This window comes from Zosterops lateralis (genome assembly GCF_965231275.1).
Source record: "Zosterops lateralis genome assembly, chromosome: 2".
Taxonomy (NCBI): Eukaryota; Metazoa; Chordata; class Aves; order Passeriformes; family Zosteropidae; genus Zosterops; species Zosterops lateralis.
This window is the reverse complement of record NC_139763.1, coordinates 82,720,190-82,745,256: the sequence shown is the minus strand read 5'-3', so window position 1 is coordinate 82,745,256 and position 25,067 is coordinate 82,720,190. Positions and strand designations below refer to the sequence as shown.

General features: G+C 40.7%; 1 protein-coding gene across 4 annotated transcripts in view; it reads right to left on the bottom strand.

Moving 5' to 3' along the window:
• ME3 (malic enzyme 3) overlaps window positions 1–23,057 on the bottom strand; it is a 120,675-nt gene extending 97,618 nt beyond the window's left edge. For all 4 annotated transcript variants that reach the window (XR_014592465.1, XM_083883378.1, XM_083883380.1 and 1 more), the window contains exon 1: window positions 22,863–23,057. Coding sequence is in view for 3 of the 4 variants with exons in the window: in XM_083883378.1 (XP_083739504.1) it covers window positions 22,863–23,054 (192 nt within the window). In the remaining variant the exon portion in view is untranslated. The remainder of the gene's footprint in view (window positions 1–22,862) is intronic.
• Between the last annotated feature and the right edge of the window lie 2,010 nt (window positions 23,058–25,067).

Below are 25,067 nucleotides of genomic sequence, written 5' to 3'. Positions count from 1 at the left end.
AGGCTCCAATAACAATCTGAAACAAAAAAAAAAGAAAAACATCCCAAACAGAAAACCCAACCACATTGCTGAATAAATAGCCAGGACAGATGAAAGAGCACAGACCCTGCAGGGCTTCCTGCAGTAGCAACTTGGAAGTAGATGACAGGAGAGCTGCTTAATGTACCTGGGGTACAAAAGTTGACAAAGCTACAAACAATGTGGTCAGGAAAGAATTTCAGAGCCACAGTTGAGAGGAATGCTTTAGCAGAGAGATGAGCACTCCTGGCCATGCCAGTCCTCACAGGCCTCTTTAAGGGCACACACTCATTCTGAGGACAATAAGAAGGCTGAGTCCACAGCTACCTTTACTCCCCTCAGGTTATCCTCATGTGTCATCTCCAGCATCATACTGGCAGACACCTCACTACAATTTTGAAGAAAGTCAAAGGCCTTTCCACCTCCATATTTCTCCAATTGGCAAAATTTTTTCTTGGTTCTTCACTTTCTTTCACATTCTTTGCAGAACTGAAGCCCAGTTTGAGATCCTTAGAGAAACTGTTCAGTGAATGAGAGGAGTGCCCAGTAAGATAAAGCAGATGGGATTGAGAGCAAGATGAGTTTTAGGATCTGCTCCTACAGCTCCACAGAGCATCCCTAGGGAGTTTCCACTGAGGCTGCAATAATGAACCTGCTGGTTTTGCATTCATTCTCTTTACAAGCTAATAATGAACCCTCAGAGCAGCGGATGACAGCAGCCTGTGACAACGTAGGTATGTATTTTAAATTAAAGCCAGGTTCAGAGCAAATAATTACATAAAATGGGCAAGGGCTGTTTCCTTAAGAAAAAGTGTTTTTTTACAGTGGTTTGTTTTTAAAGAAAATCAACACAAAAAAAAATCTGTTGTAAAGACCCTTATGGCTTATCCCTACAGCTTTACCAGCAGAGTTTACCCTTTCACAGAGCAATTTGTATTGAAATTCTATGCTATCAATTTATTAAATGCTTTGAGGCTGTAGAATATGTGCTTATGTGCTGCACTTGAAGTTACATTTTCAGATTATGGTAGTAATTTTAATTTCAGAACTATGTTTTAGATATTGCTTTAGAATTCATATTTCCTTATGAAATGAGAAACATTACTTTCTATAAATGCACACTTCAAATTCATTTTCTAGCTCTACTCCAACACACTAGGGCTTGTAAAAATCAAGTCTCCATCCTATTTTTGAATTTTTCACTCATTCACCATGAGAATGAGTTCTTAGCAGCTGACTGAGAACCAATTACTTCTTAAAAGATGTGCTAATTTTTGGTAATAATCTTGTGTGGTGTTTATTTTTATTTGTTGTTTGTTATTTTTTAACCTTGGTAAGATTCAAAACTAATCTGCTTTAAATGGAAATCATACTTCCTGACTCTTAGTATTATTCTCTTCCCTGTATACTGGCAAAAAAAACCCCAGTGTTGAGATTGAGGAGATCATAAACATCTGAGCATTAACAATGTACTATATTAACCAGAAAACTTGACAATAAAGAAGAGAGATCCATTCTATCTAGTTAGCCCCAGTAATTGCTCCCCAAGACCAAGAAATTGAATTAGTACATGTTGTCCTGCTTCAGAGCCTTCATTCCACCACCTCAAGGCCTTCATTAGTAATGCCTTCATTCCATCAGCACCTCGGGCTCTGAGACTCTCTAGATGTCTCTCCTGAAAAGTTGTTGGAAATCGTATTTCTCCTGGAGGGACAAAGAAATCTGTGATTATTCCCAGTCTCTTCTCAGAAAAGGGCAAGAGGACATCAAACAATTCTACCAAACCGCAGGTTCAAAATAAATGAAATATTTATTTATACAACTCTCAGTCATCTTAATCAACTCATTACATTGGATGTTATTTCTTTGAATATGGAGTTTAAAAGCATTTAACAAGCAGGAGGGAAAAAATACTTTGAAGGCTATTAAACGGAATTATTAAAGTTTGTAGGTCCCTGAGACAGATACTGCTGGTGGCAGGAAACACTGTTGCTGCTTGTTTGCTTTCCCCTATTTTTCCCTAGGCATCTGCTGCTGGCCACTCTAAGAATAGGGCATTGGCATAAACAGCCTGGTCTAGTTAAAGCCAAATGGACACATCGAAGGATTGAAATTATTAATCTACCTGAAATCCAGGGAAGGTAGGATATGAACAGCCATTTGCTTGGCGGGATACAAGAAGCCCCCACATTAGTTCAAGTTGCTCATGTTCTTTTTCATACTATTTCTTGCTGTGGGGTTCTCCACACATCTTCAGCACTGATGCTCCAAGCCCAATTCCTTGCAGAGCCAAGGCTCCTGCCGGGAGATCTTACCACACAGTTTGTGCAGAAACCAAAATTCTGCAACTACCAAGTAGTGGTTTGTAACAAGATCCCTTAAAAAGACAAAAGTATATTCTAATAGTTTATAAAGTACTGAAAACAGCATTAGGAATGACTTGAGTAGCTGGACCTTGTGGAACTGATTCTTAACACCAACACAAGATTGCACTTTCTGAACAGTAAACTTCACACTGGGGTGGTTATGATTCATGGCTGAACTGGATTTCCTAAAGACAGAGAACTGGGAATGAAGTTGGGGAACTTCTTCGATTTCTTCACTTTTATATTTTTCATTTCCAAACTATGGAACAGGGGAAAACAAATCAGAGGGTGGGTGGAGGGAGAACAGAATATAGTCAGCTTGACCAGCCAACTCTGCTGACAGAGCCAAGTATCATCCAGCATGTTATTGGCCAAAAAGCCTTACACTGACATACACTGACTGTATGGCTTGTGCAATTGAGCTACATGTAGTTACAGCCACAATAGCCAGGCATAAATGCTAAAATAAATCCAAACAAGGTATAGGTAGTGCTACAGAAATAGCAACCCTGACAGAGTGAAACAGATGTGAACGGCTTTAGATTAATAGGCTGTAAAGAAAAAAATGAAAGTGTTGTGTAATTTAAAACTCTTTGGAGGTTAACACCACTGTTAATGAAAGGGTCAAGAAGGAAATTTTACTCTATAAAGAGCAAGATTAAAAAGAAACTATGTCATCCAGTTGGTCTTTTTTTTTTTCCTGTATGTACACACACTCCTAAACATATCAAGGTGTTTCTCAAACTCCTGCTTGTGGGGCAACTCTCTGGCTGGGAAAGGTCTTCACAGAAAAGAAGCTGACTATGATCTGTGACTGGAAAGATCCTTTGGAACAACTATCCTTTGGAACAACAGCATAAACCCCATCACATGCTCTCTACTACTAACATGTTTACATCTACCCAGCTGGCAGTACTTAGAGAGTTTATGCAGACAGATAAGCAGTCAATACAAAAACCACGTCTCACAAGTTTGTGAAGTCAGAAATTAAGATGTATTGCTTCTGGAAAAACACTAAATATGCTTAAAAACTGAATGCTTTTCTGAAGTGCTGAAGCATGGCACAGATAAAATGTGAGCCATTCAGCTAGATCCCATCCCTGTGCCAGATCTGTCTGATATTTCAGACACAAGTCATCGCTTACTCCGGGGTTGATGAAGTACTACTTTTCAGAGGTCCATCAGACTACTTGCCTTGTATTTGGAACCTCTCCCACACAGGTATCTCTATGAGAAGCCTTTTATATGTACCTCAATCCCCCTAATCTTACAGGTGATGCAGCTAGGAGAACATTTCCTTCAAAGGCCAAAAACCCCTAAGAGAACTGGCAATCACCAGAAGTTGTGAGGCTTTAAGCAACCCTGTTCTAGAAAACAGACCTTATAAATGGGGTCTAGTTCTTCATTCCTCTCTAAAACAGCTACCTAATTTAGATGAGAAGCAACAAGCAAGACACCATGAACTCTTAGCGCAAATCAATTAAGAACCCAAGGTTTAAATGACATTATTAGAGAACCGAATGTTTTAAATAATAAAGTTTGAAAACTAAAAAATATCAATTCTCCTATGTAAAATTACCTGTAATTGCTTTCTCAGCTTTCATATTAATTATCATAATGAAAAAATAATCCAAGAGAGAAGTACTACCCTGGGGGAATGAAAAGCTTTCCAATTAGAAATGCCAGGCAAATGCATTAACCACTCTGCACTAACTATAAGTATTGCCATTCTCAGTCTCAGAATTATGAGCCCCTGGAATACATCTATCGTTGCCAATTAGCTTGGCAATGCAATACAGTCACGGATAAAAAAGTAACTGACAAGCTTTCAGGGTCACAAATTATTCTTCAAATACTGGAAATTTTTGCTTACTTTAGACCACTTAACCAAGCTATAATTTGTGGGTTTAATGCCTCATGATTCACCAACACTGAGGAAGCACAGAAGAAATATAATTTTCAAAGAATTTCTTAAAAATGTGGGTGGAAAATCCCTGTTTGCTGCACAAGAGGTCTTTGACTCTGCTGTGGATGAGCATAAAAACCCACAAGCAGCTGTCATACAGACCACACTGGCTTCACACTGAAAAGGTGCAGGCAGAGAGGTCTGAGCAAGTGGAGCTGCACTGACACTCAGTTGTTAGTGTCCTTTTCCATAATCTAAGCTTTTAGCCACAACTTTGTAAGTCCTATTAAAGCAAGGTGATGCCACCCCCGCCCCCAAAATTCCTAATTTTCATACCTTATTCCAAAGCAAACGAACAGAACTAACATCACAACTGAGTTACATAATCAAGAACAGTAAGGCAACGTGAAGTGCTTTGCATGTTTTGTATTTTAAGACTAGAATTAGATTCTGCTTCAAAAAGAAATTCTTCTTCTGTCCAAAAGTTCTTCACATAAGGACTCATGTCTCTAAGTAGAAAGAATGGAACAAAAGAAATGAAAACCTGGGGTCATCACTGATGTGGGATGAAAAAGAAACCCAACAAACTAAATCAAATAAACACAATACCCTCAAAATAAAACAATGTCATCAATGAAAAGTTTCCCTGGCTAAAAAAATGAAAGACTGTAAACCTCAGTTTGCATTTTGAGATTTAAAGGAAACTGGTAACCAAAAGTAAATTGTACTATTGTTAATATATCAAAAGTAGAATTGCACTTGCATAACAAATGATATTAAAAACAAGTGTAGGAGAATAATGAAATACATGTATATTGAAAGCTGTCATTACTACTATTGCATTTTACCTGTGAACCCATGATGTTCCCCAGTAACAGTAGATGCAAAACCTCTGCAGCAGTCAGTCCTGTTTATAGGACCAGTGATTCCTGGACTGGCCTTTTGGGAGTTACAAGGGTCACAGAGCAGACCCAGTTATAAAGACTCACTGTTACAAAGATTAAGGCTTTAGTAGTATGTAGATCCTGCAGCTGGCTTCGGTTGCTTATGCTGTTTATGCTTAATTTGTTAGTACAGATACTGCCTACATCTGATGGATGTCATTTGGGGTTTCTAGAGTTTTTACATCAGCAGGAATACAGTGCAACACAAAACTGAAAACAGACACATTCACAAAAGTGTTGACTGACATGTTCCCCTGAGACAGGGATGAACTTGAGCTACAAAGCCTGCATTAAGAAACTGTAATCAGATTACAAACGCAAACATTTAATTATGTCATTTAAACTAGTCCACATGGCAAAGTAGCCCAAAGTGGTTTTAAATGAGCATCAGGATGTCCTGATCAACTAGTATTCCAAAGAAGTCTGCTAGTGATCATAACACTGTTGGGAGCTGGCAGATTACTGGATATTGAGAAGGATAATACATCACATCACACTTGATTCTGATTGCAGAAGTGAAGCTACAGCTTTTCTGGATACCACACACATAAAACCTCCTATCACTTTCAAAAAGCTTATACCACCATTTCCCCAAGAGCTTATCTGCAATACCTGCCCTTCAAAACAGCACACCTCTTTCAGCACCTTGGTATCACCAAAACCTGATGTCTGATCAAGCACAAAATGAGGACAGAGAGGTATTTCTGAGGGAAATCTTAAGAAATCAAAGAAAATCAAGTGAAGACAAAGAGGCATTTCTAAGGGAAATTGTAATTTCAAATTTAAATCAGATGTTTTCCTGAACTCTTTCTCGATGTATCAGACGGCTAAGTAAACTGTGGGCAATTATGTTTGCATAAACTGTGGGTAAACATGCTTACATCCAGTGAATGGATTTGTTTGTAACAAAAAGCATCCAGATTGAAAAAATGGTTTCTCCATTCTTCCCTTGTTAGCTGATCACGTTTCCAGAAGAAGATAAAATCTTGCAAACCTTAAACTTGACTGGTAAATTCTCATCACATGTTTAAGTCCTCAAAAGCAGGAGAGATGCATACGTATCCATTTTATCTTTGCTTTCCTGAGACATATTGATAAAGTTAAAAAAACCTATCATCTCCTTGACTTTGGGATGGCACAAGATACCTACCTCTGTGCTAATGTGCTGCAAACTCAGAGAGCTACTGACAGAGAATGAGGAGGCAAAGTGCACTGTGCTGCAGCTATATGGTACTTTATACCTATAAACTGCATTATGCAGACTTCACTCCCTTCCCTCACCACTGTACAGGAGCAAGATTTTGTTTTAGTCATTTTGAGAGGATTATTTTTGCTTAAAGATATATAGAAAAGTAAACTAATTGGAAACAATTATATGTTATACAATATTTCAGAAACAGGAACACCACCTACTTCTACTTTCAAAATGCCAGGATCAAGACCTGTTTCATTGCTTGCCCATCCTGTTCACCCTCAAAAACTCTCCACAGGACACTACCAGGATGATCAGGCTGCTACAACTAAGAAAAGGTCTCAAGTACAGTCTATGTTTTACAGTACACTCCAACATATGCCTGTCTCCTGTGGGGCAGCAGATCCCAGTGAGGCTCAGGTATCTCCCCTCTCATGCATTTTTCAGTGACCTGATGCCAACAGACAGGACCACACACACCCCTTCCTGAAGAGGTTCGAACAGGACTTTCAGTTTCATGAACAAGATGAAGCTGAGCTGTTTTCCAAGACAAAAGGACAAAGAGAACCAGGAGCTGGGCTCCTCCAAACTAGCCCAAATACAGTATAGACACAGGCAAAACATCAAATCGCTTTAGTTATCAGACTTGCTTTTATTATAGGGCAGAGATTTTGTTTGTCGTCTCCTGATCTTGTACTCCTGATAACAAAATCCCCTCAGTTACATTAAAACTGTTTTCTGACACGTCATATTCAAAATAAGGTTGTATCAATAGCATGAAACATTTCACATTTTTCTCAGAAGTGTTTCAGACTCTTCACAGAATGCAGCTTCAGATCTGAAGTTATGCCTGCATTTCCAAAGCATTTCTATTCATGATCTACATCCAATATTAATAAAAGAAGAGCTCTAAAAGAGATAGCTTTTGCAAATACATCTAGAAGATATTATTCAAAGTTTTTACTGCTTCAAAGGAACATTTTTAGTTGTAAAATACAAAATATGGATTAACTCAAAGTAGATAAACACATCATTTGTAGACCACAGAATACACAAACTGAAGCTGATGTTCACCTAACAAAATGGTTACATGACAAAACACATTCAGTCTCTTAATTTCCCTGTTTGACATAAGGTACGGAGAGGCTTTTGAACATTCTTTAAAAATGACCATATGCTGAGAGGTCAGTGTGGTTTTAGTGTGATGTAGTTCCTGATGCATTGCAGATGGCAGCAGCAATGCCTCTGCCTGCATGACAATCAAAAGAGAATTTCAGAGTACAGCAGGAGTGAATCAGAACTTTGAATAAAGAGGCCAGATTCTGCCAAAATCCATGGTCTCAGCACAAGCATATGATTGCTTATGGGGGCGGGGAAAAGAGCAGTTTCAGAAAAATTTAATGTAAAATTCTACTTTGATAAGCATCACACTATGTATAAGTTGTTCAAATCTTATACTGTTGGGAGTATTTTCTATCTATGACAATCTTACTGCTGATTAGAATGTTATGTTAAATGCAAAGGGATGCCCCTGCAGTTGTACATTTTAAAGTCACTTCCTACTACATGCAAATATACAGAATTTCTATTACATTATGCTGGCCTCAGTCAAACTTCCTGCATAAAAGCTGCCCTGGTGCTTCTACAAGCATTTTTCTCTCCAGACAAAATAAGGCAGGCATTTCTGCAAAACTTGAGGTTACCTGAATAACTCAGAGATATTAAAAAAAGAAAAAAAGAAAAAAAGAAAAAAAAAAAAAAAAAAAAAAAAAAAGAAAAGAAAAGAAAAGAAAAGAAAAGAAAAGAAAAGAAAAAAAAGATTTGTTTTTCCTAAAAGCCAACAACTTCTAAGCTGTGTTTATGTTGGAACAACATTGCTAAGACTCAGCAAGAGGCAAACATTCTGGGTTTATTTTTATCTGTACTGAAAATCTATGCCTTGGAGTATTGTTTGTGCAGACCTAGGCATCCACATTCATATTATTCACCAATCTTTCTACCACTGAATTTTCTCATCAGATCTCAGAATCTGTGCATAATCCTGAACCTTCTATCTGGTATAAATCTTTCCAGCTGGATCAAGGAGACAAGATTCTGCATCCTGACTGTAACCAACTGTATCTAAGGATTTGAAGGATCAAACCCCAAACATTTACACAATGTTGCTGATTTGTTTTCTTTTCAAGAAATACATTGACTTTTGGCTTGCAAAGTGTCTGGTATGTAGAAGAGGGTCCAAGTTTGCCATGACTAAGGGTTTTATTCCTTTTATAATACTTTACAGGCAATGCTCACTGATCTTTGTTACTGATACACTTTGCTTTGCTTTCCCTAATTTTCCAAACCTAGGAACGAGAGAGCTGGGGCATGGGATTTCTGAATCAAAATAACAAATGTCTCAGAGTGTGTTCTTTCACACCAAAACAAAGTGAACCAAAATTTAATGTCTAACTGTTTGGGGAGCATGGTTTAGAAACATTTGCTCTCCATGGCTTGGGGGCAGATCCTGGCTAAACAAACACCCTTAATGTGTCTATTTTATCAATCATACCTCCATCTTACTGCTCAGTTACTGCATAGCACATGGGGAAGAGAGGTGAAACTCCTACACTAGCTTTAGAGAATCCAGGATCTAAATCCACTATAAGGGTCTGTCATACTGCTCCAGGATTTCTTCTTCCATGCATCCACTACACTTCTGCTTTTCCTTTTTCAAATTAAAGAAAGCGATCCAGTGAAAAAAATGCCATGTTTATGCTGGCTGAAGGCAGATGTATACGTTCAAAAGTGACTATGTTTTACTTCTCATTTATTTAATACAGCAAATGCCAACTGGAGACATCATAAGCTCTCTGAAGCTCATCCTGCAAGCTCATTTCAGTTTTGCAGTTGATTTTTTTCTTCCTGGTACTCATAAACACAGACAGATTATTGTCTTGTAGTTTTGCTTCTCTTCCCTCTGAATGCAGAGCAAAGTGCATCACCATTTGTTTACAACCCAGCTGTGCTCCTATAAATCCACTCCTCAGATGGGCGTTAGCCAGAAGACATCCAGAGTCTTACAGCAGTGGGATACTAAATCAAAAACCTATGCCCTAGTTCAGCAAAGCACTTTCTTAAACAATATGAAGCCAGTGAGGTTATAACTTCACTGCAAAGGCCTGTAAATACTCATTTGCTTCCCATAAAATTCAATCTGCTTTGGATCTAGTCCTAGACATTTTCTGGAAGGTGTCATTAAATAAAATGAGAGGAAAGCCAGGCCAATAATCTCTTGATTTCTTAGAAATCACTGGTTGTTACATCTGTCTCATCAGACACTTAAGCAGCAGTCACAGGGGGACCACACATCACACCCACTAGCCCACTCACTGGTCCATTAGCTTTAAGTGTAAGTATTCAGTCTATTTTAGTTCTCTCTTTGAATTACTATTTTAATTATGCAGACAAGGTAATAACCACAAGTTTACAGGTATTGGCATCTGTAACTTACACACACTGTGATTTGAAGTTTTGAACTGTAATGAAATAAAGCCAGAAATTTTAAGTGACTAAATTAAAAAAATAAAAATAAAAATAAATAAAAATTAAAAAAAAAATAATTAAAAAAAAAAAAAAAAAAAGAACTCTGGTAAACAGGATTAAAACAACCTCCTGTTGTAGAACAACAACAGCTGTGTATTAGCACCCACTTCCTTTGTGCACAGCTTTTGGGATATTTCACTAAATGTTTTTCATTTTATACAACAATGCACATTTGATGGCATGTATGGGATACAGCAGCTGATACATCATGTGTTTTTCTAACAGGCTGTGGTGGAGATTGTTTTTGCTACAGATAATAGATGCTACAATAAGACAACTCAGCAAACAGGTTTGCTGGCTGAATGGTAAGGGAATTTATTCTGAGAGACTCATGTTCACCTACAAATGTCCCATATCACCTTGGGCAAGCTAAATTCAGCTCCCCACTGAAGTACTCCAAAACTAAATGTAAATTATGACAACATGATGCCCCTAACTGCACAATCCTTTCTTGAATGCATATCAGTGATTCAGAAACTGTTCTGCATAACTGATAAGAAATGGGACCGAGTTCAAAAGTGATTGATATAAGGCAGCAGTGTGTTAGGGCTCCAGTAGCCTGAATGAATCTCATTAATGAAAAGCAGAAAGTGAATGATACATGCCATGAAAGTCCCAAGAATTAGGAATAGAAATAAGCCACAAATATTTCTCTCAGTCACATTGTTTTCTTTTCTCTTTTTTAAGTATTGATGTTCAAATCCAATAGTTTTTTTATATTTTGCCAAAATCTAGAAGCCACAGCTGGGGATTATGTGTCTAACCACAGCCTCATTGGACTGAAAAAGTAATCTGTGACTCCATTTTATGCTCAAGATGAAGAAAATTCTACATAAATGATGCATTCTAGCTAATTAAGATGATTCTTAATTTGCAGAGCAATAAGTAAGTACCTTTACAACTTCCAGTATACTTTCTCTTCACCTCTCATTTGTCCTCTCATTAAAATTAACAAACATGAATAGAGATGTTCTCCCTAAACAATGACCTCTGAGATCCATTCTCTCCTGTACAGGTATCTCAAGGCATTCCCTCTGTTTCTACCTAAATTTTCTGTTGGGGAAAAATTTAAGGATTTTGTCTGTTGCCCCATGATTTCCGAAAGTCCAGGAGCCAGCTCAGAGCTTTAGTCTCACATGATGAATTAGTCTGCAAGGGGACAGTAAATCCAATGCATCCCAAATATGATCAGCATCTGCATATGCACAGCCCTCAGTCTCACCTCTCCTAGCAGCATTCTTCTGCCTGGAGAGGAAGATGCAGTGCTTCCCCAAAGTAAAGGCTGAAGCCTATTTTCAAGATACATAAACCACTTTCCACAGTATAAAATTACTACAAATATAAAAGGAAAGAGGCTCACAGTACTTCAAGCCAATTTGGTTTGGGCCCCAAATCAGGGCTCACTGCAATCAGCTCAGAGTTTGAGAAAAATTTTCCAATACTAGGAAAATTAAAACCAGTGATGAACTGACCAGGTGACTCTTTTATCAACAAGTTTATGCCTCCTACAAGCACACTTGATACAGTACTGCAGTTCAGTTTGGTGCCAATCAGACATTGAGAAAGACTTGAGAACAGTTCCAGCTGCTCATTGTGTCCTAGCAGATCTGTAGCCACATTCACCACTGCTCTTCCCTGCTCCAGCACTGTGCTACATTTAAAGTCCTGTGAAAGGTTACAGTTATTCCCTGACAAAAAAACAGAACCCCAAAAGCTAAAAACATCTACTTTACTGAATTTGCTCTTTCTCAGGAAATATTAATTGAAAACTTCTTGCTCTGTGTTACAAATTGCAGCACAAATATTATGATTCTGTAAGTCAAACAAGATTAATATCCCTCTTTCCCTGCAGGAAATCCTAATAAATGCTGCAAGGGCTCCCAGCTTTGCAGGAAGTGAAACTGCTGGACTCTCATACTCTTATATTTGGCTTCAGTGGGAAACTCTTTTTGCAACTCTATCAAATACCAGTTACATTCCTACAAGGAAAACAGTCCAGCTGCCAGTCAGTAGGACATTCGACCTTGCAGAGAAACCTGAAAGGCACTTGTACAAAACAACAAGATCTGGTTACAGTTGCACTGTCACTGCCAATTCCATTAAAGCTTATCTTTACAATGTAATGAGCTTTCTAAAAGTGGCCAACACTAAACCCATTTTACAGCAGCAGCCAGAGTCTTGCTGCTGCTTTCCAGCGCCTTCCCATCACTTCCTTTCTATTTATATGAGAAATTACTTTGTTATCTTATAACTTCAAATACAGTTAGCATGCTAAATACAAAACAATTACTTGCCTCTAGGGAGAGTGGCCCAGTTTCAGCAAGCATGAGTCATGCATTCATTCTGCTTTCATAAACCCACCCCATTACCCCTGACCAGTGGATATTTGGAAGGTCACAGTTCAAAGGTACTTCTGTAAATTTTGTTAATTTACAAGAACTCTGCAGGGCAGCTTCAAGCTCTCCAAGGTATCTCACTTAGTGCCCTCATTTTTCCTCCAGCAGCTCTTGTGAAGAAGTCCAGCTCCTCTTGCCTGCATGCCAGAGGACAGTTTCTGGCTTTGGGAAGGTGCCACTGCACTGTTACTCCACAGCTCTTATGGAAGATGAATGAGTTTAGATAGACAACCCTAAAATAAAGAATACGAACATGCACTTTTGATTTTTAGGACACACAACTATGGGAGTAGCTGGAGCTTTCATGGGATTCTCTATCAGTATAAATTTATACTATTGATAAATTCCATTTTTACTTTGAGACTTTGGCTTAAACAATCAGTAAGGATTTTTTTACATATGCTTTCATTTTAATTACCATTTATTACCAGAACAAGATGATGAAATTTGATATACTCTACTACCTTTAATCTTAACAGTTTGCAATGAAAATGACCTTGTATCTTGAATGGTGCAGCTGCTTATTCCTAAATTCAAAAAAGGCTCAATGTAAAGTTGACTGAAGTTAACAGATCCCCTCCCAATGACTTAAGCCTATGCTGCCCCTTAGAAACCAAACAGCAATGCTCAGGCAGGACTCTGCTGTTGCAAGCATTTTTTCCCCCTAGACACAAGCCAGGAAAAGCTGCTGGCATCAGCACTCATGGAGTGAAAGGCATGTTCCACATCTCCTTCGAATAAATACTGCTCCACATTGCAACCTGGGCAAGTTACCAAACCTAAGAGGAATCTGCTGCACGCGTGCAATGAGCACCAAGTCACAGTGGTATGTGCACTGAAAATCCTCACAACTTGAGAAAAAAAAAATTCTTTTATTTTATCTTTACCTTTGAACAACTATTTCTGTGTTTGAATGTAATTTACAAGTTCATAAGCCACCAATGGCAGCCAATTCACTGGAGAGTATAAAGCAGCAGAAACTACAGAACAAGCCTCTCTGCATTAAGACCAGCAGTTAACTCCACTTGGAAAGTTTTCTGTAGAGTTGCCTACCTGAAGCACATGGTCACATCTATCATTGCTTTTCCTGGCTTTCACAGATCAAGCCACTGTATCTGTCAGGCACCAGGGGAAAAGAGAAATTTTCAATTCTTCTTCCCAATATCCTCATCACTTCAAATACTTTGGGATCCTCTCCCACAAACTGCGTCTATCTCACCCAGAAAACACCTGAACTGCTAAGATGCTCTAGTACAAGTGTCTTTTACACTTGTGCAACACTTTTCCCTAAAAGAGTAGTGCCTGTTGGAATTCAGACTTCACGCTCCACTACTGCAAATGACTTTCTCTTTCAGCAGGCTTGTTGGGGTTTTTTTGCTCAGTTTTAAAGAGGTTCTGTCATAGAAAAATAAAATCCAAAACAATGTGAGATACAATTTTTAGATTTTTTTTCCTTCCCCAGTAGTCAGATTTAGCATTTCAGCAAACAATTTTGTTGCTTTTCTCATTTAATGGCTGGATCTGGAACCCTTCATACAGTATTGAGGGAAAGAAGGGTCTCGACCCTCCAGTAATTGTGATCAAAGGACCTGATTTACAGAGGCAGTTGTTTTATTACAGAAATTAACTACAGACACAAGTTACAACATGAAGACATCAAATTCCCTGTGAGGTAGGAAATGACTAAAAGGGAGAAGTTTTGGACTTGGGTGGTGGTGGTGTTGCTTGGATATTTTTTGTTGGATTTTTCTTTCTTTGTTTATTGGACCAAGTGATCTGGCTGGGGATAAGAAAACCTGAGTTGCTGGAAGGGCTATGAACATGAAAATCCCTGGACTTCTCCCCTTCCCCCTCCAGATCCAATCATTAGGCACAATGAAACAAATTAGCTCTTGCTCTGGCCTCTGCCCTCCTTACCTGCTTAATAATCTGGACACTTCCAAAAAGAAAAGGATTTGTCAGTTTATTTATAATAATCAAAAAAAAAATGAAAATAATCATAGCTGAAATCACCTGCAGTTTTTACATCAAACCATTTAAATGAAGATTAAACAGAATTTAATAGTTTCCATAACAAATTTAACCACTAGGCAAAGGGACAATTTCATTAGCCCAGACAAAGAGAAAATGTTCAAGACATCTTTTCCAGGAGAACATAGCACTGTTGTTTTTTAAATAACCTAATTTTTTTCCAATATTTAGAAACACAATGAAGTCTTAACTACATGTTTTATGAGGCCGAACACAGTTAATCCATATGGACCTATAAAACAGACTTACCACGTTTTCAGCTAGACATACAGAACAGAATTCTCTAAGGTGTGTGGAGTCTTTTTTTATATATATATACAACAGAGAAATGTACTGAAAATCTGTTTCAGTTCTATGCGTCCACATGATGAAAAAGATTACATGTGCAACAGAGAGCTGCAAAGTAGAAAATGTTGATATGGAGAAAACTTTTGCATTAGCCTTATTTTCTTCATCAGAACCATAGTCTGCTCAGTTTCTGCCTTAGTTTTGTGTTTGGCAGCTGCAGAACTATAAAAAGCTTTGCCATTTAAAACTTTTTTAGAAGAACGATATTGTATTAGGTTGACAATACAGAAGTCATTTATCAAAATGTCACATTGTCTGAAGAGACAGATAGCAAGTGTCACCCCTGGGCCTCAAACAGGAGGTTAAAAAATTAAAAATATGCTCAACTTCTCCAGTAGAGCACATTATAAACTGAAAGTAGTCAAGTTTGCTGTTGTGCTAAGCCTTCTATTGAAAGAGAGGGAATTTCAGCAGTGTTTATTCTCCCTCAAGCACCAAGGCCTGTCTGACCTGCTCACAACAGCTCTAAAGCTAAGTCTGTCCCAAAAGAATTTATTTGGATGAGTGCTACAACAGCCTGTTCAAGGTTTGATAGCAGGTCAGTATTTCAGTGAGAAAAGGACAGAAAAATAAATAACAAAGGAAAAGAAAGAGACAAAGCAGAACTCAAACCAATTGACAAACCTAAAACACCCGCAGCAAAATCAGATTATCTACAGAACTGCATGTCATTTAATAAGAGAGAGGAGGAGGCAAGGCTTCTCCTCTGCAGGGCAGCATCCAGCTTTCAGCTACAGTAGCCATGTGCATTGGCAGCTTCCCTATCAAACTCGAGGCCCAAACACTGCCAGGGGCTGGGTGCTAGAAATGCCACAGTGCTGCCTGCATGGGGGGACATGGTGGCAGAGGCTCTCTTGGAAGTGAAGAATGAGTAAAACACCTAAAGTACAGGAGAGCTGCCAAAAGGTATGTTTGCACAGTATCTCACATCAGCCAGGCAAGTGAGGTAGGGCAGGAAGGTATATCAGTATCATTTATAGCAAATCAGAAAAAGAAAACTATCCCAAAGCCCTGGAGGGGCCCAAATACTGCAAAAAATTGTAACTGTCCTACCTTCAGCAAGGAGTATCAAGAGAGCACAATTACTCGTTAAAGAACAACCTTTCTCATCTCTGAATGAGGGTCAGTAACAGCACCAAGTGTTCCTCTGGAAGTGGCTGCTGCAGAAGCTAAAGAGGAATTCAACTTACATTCTCTTAATCCAAAATCAGGTCAAACGGAATTAATTCTAGGTCTAGTTTAGTTTAGCAAATACCAGATATAACACACTAAAACCAAAATCTCAGGAGTCAGAATCTGCCACACAGCATTACAAGGAGGCCAGACCCATCTCTAGCAGGTACCTTACTGCACGTCCAAACCATGTGAAAGCAAAACTGAGTCAGACTACAGCTCTTCACTTCATATTGGGGACCAGCACTGCCTTTCAGCACCTTCAGGTGAATCATCACTAACTCTGAGGAGCACCAATGACTCATCTCATCGTAGAGCAGCACAGTCTCTAACATCAGTGACATCTTATGTCGTGCTGCTTATGTGGGGCAATGCTTGGAGTGTGCCGAGGTCAGTGGAGCACACACTGCTCACCCCACACACAATATGCTCAGTCTTCCTGCCAACATCCACAGTGTTCCCAAAGTCATCAACCAGTAGCTTACCCCATATTTCAGTAGATGCAAGGAACAGAAATGTGAACAAGCTGCAATATTCAGCACTAAATCCATTCTGACTGCAACAATATCAATTTTCATATTCTTCACCAAAGAGCTTGTGTTACTTAAGTGCAAATTTTATTCAAGTGCCAGAAAAGCTTAGTCCATCCTGTGAAACCAGAGCTGCATTCATTCTTGGCTCTGCCTTACCAAACATGCCTGATGTAAGGATTAAGGCCTCTCCAAAAGAAAGGGCATGATAAAAAGAAAGCAATATAAGCAGCTGCCAAACTGATGAATTTCCTCAATTTAAAGGCAGTTTTAAAGGTATTTTTACAACATTTTCAGAAAACAGAAAGAAGCATTTTGTTCCAAAACAAATTTATTTTTATTAAAATCTTACACTGAGTGCAAGCATAAATTCAGCACTTATAAAAGCTGCCCAACCAATGCTTCCAAGACCTCTCAATCTCATTTATAAGGGCTGAAGGGAAAACAAGGACCAACATATTACAGGATTAGTACAGCACAGAGGGAGGCTCTGCATCAGCACCCCTCTCATCCCCACAGCAGCAAACATCCTATGCACTTCCAAGCTTTTCCATGGGAGCACTACTCCCAAAGCATTAGCAGCATCCCAAAGGGGAGAGTGACAGTGCTGGCAAGAGGTTATGCAGGCAGACAGGAAGGCAGATGGCTTCTTGGTTTGGCTGTGATAAGGGAGACAAACTGGCATTCAAGCTGGGGGAGCAAAGCACTTTTGCAGGCTGCTGCTAATACCAGAAGCACCAACAGATTTAGTTTGGGCCCAGTCTGCTGACCACACCATAATAACAAGTTCTTTGGCATCAAAATATTAGAAGATGTCCTTGCCAAAAGACAGTCTGGACTCGGAAAAATATATGATTGACACTAACACCAAGCAAATAAAAATGAAAATTCACATGCCAGGATGATGGCCAAAACAAATCTATCTGAACAATCGTATTTCCAGAACACCAGCACATTTTCCAAAATATGTGGCCAAATATTTTGGACTCACCTCCTTGGAGTTTGTTTCCAATTGAAGTCATGAGGGATACACATAACTTGGCTCGACTAATGGAGTACAAACATGTAAAAAGCCTCTCTGCTGTGGGCACCATCAAAGGCTCATCCCAATGCACAGTGCTCCAGCTCACTCTACACATTTCAACTCTGGAGTATTTAGAATCTGATTTGACAAAGTGTCATCTCTCAGCTGTAGTTTTACTTGGGTCTAAAGTAAACTTGCAGGGTTTGGCTATCAAAGTGTCTTGTTTGATACCCCTAGAAACACAATAGTACCATCAGGTCAGTTCATGTACATGAGCATCCTGTCTCCTGCAGCAGCCACAAGCTTTAAGAAGTGTAAATAACACAGATTAATAGGATACTCTTCTGCTGTACTCTCCCATCGTTTCATCATTTTCAGTCTGGGGACTTTCTAAGCCAGGTGTTTTTTTTAGAGTATTTAGTAACCCCAAGTGGATTTTTTTCCCCCCTAAATTAACTTGTCCAGTCTAAAATTTGTCCCCCAAAACTTGCTCAAATACTTACAGGCTCCTGAAAAAATATGAGGGGAACCTCTAAACTCTGCCCACCTCATATTCTTCCTTTGCAAAACATGAACAGATGGCAAGTTAACAAACGCTGGAAGCACACACCTCAAGCCCAGTGCATCACTCACTTGTTGCCGGTCTATCCAAACATAAAGCTAGCCAACTGAAAACTCCAGCTGCAATAAAACCTCCAGTTGTAAGAACATAACCTTGTGGATTAAGAGAGATTCACTACTTTGAAAACAATTCTGCCTCGATTTGATCTTGCCAACTAATTTCAGACACACTGTTCTCGTGTTCATTACTAAGTTTTTTAAAAGCCAATCATTTTCCAAATCCACCTAATTTTAGCCCTGTTTCACCGCAGCTGCCAAGTGCAGCCGTGTGCAAGATCACACAATTTGTTTCCCAGCTGCAGTGGGAAATTACTGACACTGTTCAAAGAACCCTCAGCTCAATTTCAATCCCTGCAAAGCTGAAGGACAAACAAGCTTTCTGCATTTTAATCATGTATAGAGCAATACATTCAAAAAACGCTGCAGAAACCCAGAGCAATTCTTTAAGCTTTGATTCTTACAGATCCAGACTAATAATTCTGTTCTGTTGGGGTGGGTTTTTTTGTTGGTATTTCATTATGACATTCCATGAAAAACAATGGAGAACATGCATGTACATCAGAAGAGTAGAGAGTAGTATCCAAATGTACTCAGAGACCACTAAGTTAGATCCTGCACTGCGCTTGCAGGAAATTTTAAAGGATTATCTCAACCCTTCAAATAGGGCAATATCCTGCCACTCTGAAAACAAATTATGACCTCCAGTGCTGCATCTGTTGGTGATGGCAGATGTCCAAGCAAGCAGGATTTATCTCAAAATTAGAACTTCCAGAAAGATACAAGAAGTGTCATCAACCTTCCAGTCAGATCTCATGAACAAAGCTACAGTCAATTTTGGCCATGACAAGATTGTTGAGTCCCCGCAGGTGTGTGGTCAAACTGGGAATTGTCCAGCTCAGCCTGTGTTTGTTCAAATACAGAAAAGGCATATGAATTTGACAGAGTCTCTGGAAAAACTGGGAATCATAAAAGGCACATCTGAGCCGAACAGAAGTGCACAAATCTTAAGAACTGACAGCAGTGTCAGAGAGAACACGACACGGCCTTGACCACACCAAACATGGCAGCTTTGATAAAGAAGGTAGTGGGTAAGGGAAGCCCCATCTTTCCTCCCAGCATCTGAGCATCAAATTAGTTTTTCACAAGGCTGAGGCCCCACAGTCCAGTTTTCATTGGATCACCACAGAGAACTCTTACCAGTGCTCTGTGGTTATCTGATACTGTTAACATTTTTAGGTTTTCCAATTTTGCGGTATTCAAGGTTGGGTAAAGAACTTCTTCATGAAGCACTTCATAAAAACATGTGAGAAGTTCTTCTTCACCCTCTTGTTATTTCTGAGACTCTTCAGACTCTTCAGTCAACTAAGAACAACCACTATTGCCTTTTAAAGCTGCAAGTATCTCTCACAAGAATGCTGATGTTTCCTAAGTCCTGTCCTTGGATTAAACATGGACTGTCACAATTCGCAACACAAGAAGAACAGTATTTGAATACTACAGCAGTAAGAAATGTAGTACATAGCAAACAAAGACCAAAGGGAAAAAACAACTGCAAATTTATTAAATCCATAACTAGTTTTCGGATTTATTTTTCTTCTTCTTCTCAGGCAGCTTTGGACACCAGGGGAACTTCTCAGAGGACAGCCTGCTTTTACTTTTACTAATATTTGGGATATTACAGAGGACCTGCCAGCAGCGGATTTTGAGTCTGCTTCTTCTTCAAAGCACCTTCAACCTAGTAAGCAAGCAAAGACTTGGATCAATAACCTCAGACTGTAAATCTGTCTGTAATTCTGCTGAAGGGACAGTGTTCTTCATTCAATAAATACCACACACTTCACAGCTTCACACTGACAGCTTAAACTTCACCCAAAAGCTATAAAACAGTTAGGGTATTGAATAAAGCAGCAAAACACTTGCTGCCCAAAGTCTCAGTTCTGAGTATTTTTTCAGAGGTTCTTGGAGAGATGTAAGGACTATTCCCTGCAGAGCTGCTTGCAATCAGTTAAAAATTTAGATTAAAGTGAGATCCACTGCAGAAAAACAGCAATAGTCTCATGCCTGTATTTAGTTACCCAAGGGGTAAAGAGCAATTGCTATATGAGGAGAGTACAACAGCTGAAAACCTGCTTAAATTAGGGATCCCTGATTTTGATTTACACCACTGCAGCACAGCAGACCAAAGGGCCACCAATCCCACGCTGACAACACATGAACTGCCTGAAACATACCTTTTCAGCTGAACACAGGTAACTCTTCAGAGGTTACAATAACTGTTAAGAGGCCCAGAGGAATGGAAGCCTGTTTAGAAAAGTCTGGAAAGAGTTCTTGAGTGTTTAATAATGATGGGTTACCTAGGTGAATACACAGGCAGTCCTTATCTCTTACCACAGATGTTAGCCAGTTCTGCCTTAACTTGGATGCTCTGCAAATGATTATCTCAGTGACTGCAAGGTTTGCACTCACTGAGGAACAAACAAACAGCAAATGCCCAGGCTGGCAACCAGCTGGGAGACTTCTCATGGCTAATTAAACACGGCACACTACAGTACTTTTTCCTCTAACAGGAACAGTTTTCTACCCTTCTCTCCACATGGACAAAAATTCTATTAATGTATCAAGAAAAATACCTTATTTCACAGGGAGGAGGGAAAACACTTAAGAAAAGCCTCAGTTCTGAAAAATATAAAACAGGTCATTAAAAATCCACTCTTGCATCAGCAAGAATCAGCTGTTTGTGTGTTATTATTGCATTACACAGGGGAAAGGTCAAAGTATTAATTTTTTAGTTCAACTCAATACACAGAAGAAAACTAGAATCATTATCTATGTCACTCTTTGTAACTATCATGAAGCACCCATCAAAACCTCTTAATGCCAACAAATTACTGTTATTTATGACCTAGTTGGCAGTTCCTTTTCTCTTTGGCCTTACAGGCAGGCACTGTATAATGACTCAAACCAGACTGCCTACAAAGTTGGTGCATATTCAGTAAAATCTCCAGTGTCATTGCATGCGTTGGTCCTTTGGGATGCACCTCTATGAATGCTGAAATGGTACCAGAAGATGCAGCCCAATGTACAGCATTAAACAAAGCAAAAGTGATCATCCAAAGGGTCTCCAGGCTGGAAGACAACAGAGGAAGCTCATGGACTGGATAACTGTGTACCAAGCATATGATAAACAGCCACAGCCCAATCAATCAACCAATCAATCAAACAATCAATTTCAATACCATGTTTAATACCTGCTTATTTCAGGTAAATAATGCACTTGTAGCTATTTCTAGTAATAGTAACATAAGAAACTAGAACTCAACATTCTTGACTCTGACATATTTGATCCCAAAATTGGCACCTGGATTTTTTTTTTTCCCTTCAAATTACAGAAAGACATAAAGAAGCAGTGTAGAGTTTATTTATGGGGTCTCACTTCACATGCTTTGTAGACTTTGCTGAAAACTTTCTCCAAAAGCATTTTTAAAAAATTCTTCTTATTATAACTGTATTGTTAATATTTCCACAGCATTGAAGACAAATACATCTTCAGCCTGGCGAGATGTTGCTTTGGTAGTGGAGCACACAGAGCTATGGATATGCTATGAAAGGAAGACTGAAAACAAGAACAGCCACACATGCTTGTTTTATCTTGAAGGCATAAATGACCCGTTTCACTGCTACATGCATAAAACAATAACTATCTATATAAATAACCCAGGTTATTTATATATATAAAAATAACCCAGGTTTCTTTATGAATTATTAAAAAACTATGGATAGTGATCTAATACCAATATCCAGCTATGACGGACAAAGACTCTCTAACAGTTTAAAGTTAGAAAGTGTATGTTTATTATGACTCCGGGCAGCGTGTGGGATCGCTCCCAAATACACACACACAATTTACAGATCATCACAGGGTCTTTTATGTACAGGAGTATTGAATACTCAAAACATAAATGCATATTTATAACTCTGGTACATCCCATTCTCCACTTTGCATGGTAATTAGCCCAAAAAGCCATTAAGCATGTATAGTTTGTTCTTTGAAATGGGTTGGTGGTCTTTTTTATAGGGTAGGGTCCTAAAATGATAAAGTAAGATGGGTCTTCCTCTCTTTGACTTTTTAACCTTTGACAGCTGAATCCTGTTTTCCAGGACTGTTTGATTTATGATTGTATCGTATTCACGGGGTCTATTGATTATTAAGGATGCAAAAGCCTAGTTTGACAGCTTCCCTGATTTATCAGTTCCTTCCGTGATTTATCAGTTCCTTCAGTCTGGCTTCTGTTAACAAAAGGGAAGTTTTAGCTCCCTTACCTCAGCGGTATTTATTTTAACTAAAGTCTTTAATTCTTCTAAATCAGTGCTTCAGTTATTGGACCTTAAGGAGAAGCCACGCTTTCTCCATTCCTGTTTTGTGTGCTTTCAGGCAAACAGCTCCAGCTCCCAGGGAAAGGCACTTCCCGGGCTCTCTCAGTGTCACTGCGGCAGCAGGGCGGGCTCAGGGGGGAGGCAGGTGCCCCATGCACAGGAGGCCGAGCCAGGACACCCATCGCACATCCCGTGCTCTGTTCAGTCAGCCCCCGGCTCCCCCTCCCCGGCCCTTCAGCCCCCTGGGGGTGTCACTGCCCCGGCCGCCCCCGGCCCCACACCTGCGCTCCGGGCCTTCCCCGCCCCGCCGCTCTCCCGGGCCCGGGCCGCGCACGCCCCGCCACAGGCACCCACCTTGTTCAGGTGCGGATTCCTGGTGATGTCGTAGCCTCGCTTCCTGATGTCGGGGGCGCGGCGGGGGCCGGCGCTGCCCGCCTGGGCGCTGCGGGCCCGGCTGAGGGCGGGCGGGAGCGGGAGCGGCCCCGGGCCGGCGCGCAGGGCCCGCAGCAGGCGGTGGGCGCAGACCCCGCCGCGCACCGGCACCATCGCTGCTCCTGACAACCCGCGGGGCTGGGCGGGCCCTGTCCAGGTGTGCGAAAGGAAACCCGGGAAGCGGATCCCGCGGCCGGGCCGCCTCCGTTACCTGTGGGGCTGAGCGGCGGCGCGGGGAGGGGGGGCCGCGCCGGGCCCGCCCCCGCGGGGACAGCGACACGCCCGGGCCAGGGACAGCGGGGGACAGCGACACACCCGGGCCAGGGACAGCGGGGGACAGCGACACACCCGGGCCCGGACCCGCCGGGGACAGCGACACACCCGGGCCAGGGACAGCGGGGGACAGCGACACACCCGGGCCTGGACCTGCCGGGACAGCGACACACCCGGGCCCGGACCCGCCGGGGACAGCGACACACCCGGGCCCGCCCCCGCGGGGACAGCGACACGGCCGGGCCCGGACCCGCCGGTGACAGCGGGGCTCGGGCAGCGCTGTCATCGCCCCCTCTGTGCCCGCATCCCCACCCCCTGAGCCGCCATAAGGGCTTTGGGTGGGCGCTGCAGCCCTGGAGACCCGGGACAAGGAGACGGAGCAGGACAGCGGAGCAAAGCTGCTCGGAGGGGTTGTCAATGCTAAAGGAGCATCTCCAAAGAGCTGTGCAGTCCAGGAGTGTGAACAAAACCGTGGTTAGTTAGGGATTTCAAGCCGCATGTAATTCCCTATGTGGAATTTATATACACTGTATATTGTACATATAATGTATTTACTATATAGGTAGATATACAATGCATATAACCTGTATTAGTTTATTTTGTAATTATATATTTACTGAAGAAGGCAGGTCCCAGCACCGCCTCCCCCCGCCCCCCCCACTTTTTCTTTTTTTCTCCTTTTTTTAGCTAAATGAACTCTTTTATCCTTTTAAATGGTGAAAACATCATTGCCACTACCATCACCACAACCACTTCCATGGAAAAAAACCAGTGCCCTGATTACCCTCTAAAACACCGGAAGATTCATGTACAATTTCATCTTAAGATCAACACTGCTTCTGTTCCTGCATCCCTCTCATGAAGTTCACCTCTACTTTGCTAGAGGGGCACTCTCCAGCCATCCCTCCATTAGTGTTGCTGTCTGCTGGTGTATTTTTAATTATGCTTTAATATATTTGTGGACAAATGATACAGTACATGCAGAAAGGAATAGACTGCAGAGCAAAAAGATTACTAGATGGATATGGTTGTTTTTCCTTGCCTTGCCTCTAGGCACTCAATAGAATAGACTGTTGCAATTTGATTCCACAACCTCGTGATTTCTCCCTAAAGAGCACATGGCTTCATGCATTGTTCTCTGTGTTCAGGATATTTACACCTCTGCTGTAGCAATGATTATATTCTAGCCTCATACTTGAGGACTATGGCAACTTAATAACTACTAGAACTATGTGGGAGGAAAGACTCCTGGAACTAGGGTTGTTTGTCTGGTCTTCAGGTCTTTCCTTGAAAAATTGGACATAAATAGAGACACACTTCTGAGGACACCCAGACATCATCACTGAGGCCAGAATATGATCAGGGAGATTGTTAGTGCATAGAACACACAAGAAGAAATATACCACTATTCCTACTCTTTTTTTCGGTGTAGCTATAAACTGGAAAAATCTAGAGATTTTGATCTCCTCAGGAACAATTTGCATAAAAGCCAAGTCAATATCATGCCAGCTTGCCAAAGCTTTCTCCTCCCATCAGCCAGTTGGTACACGAGGCACCGTGTCAGTACTCTGAGATCTTCCTGGCCTCCTCTGGACTTGGTTCAACAGGTCCACATCCTTCTTATGTTGGGGGCCTAGCACTGAATTCAGCATTCCAGGTGGAGTCTCATGAGAGTGGAGTAAAGGGGAAGAATCCCTTCCTTGACCTGCTGGTCACACTGCTTCTGATGCAGCCTTGGGAATGTAGGCAGGGCAGTGGAGAAATCGTTTGCGTTGGGCCACACAATAGGTGAAATGGCAAAGGTGGGAATTCCTACACAGCCCTTCTACAATGGACTGGCAAAAAGTGCAAACT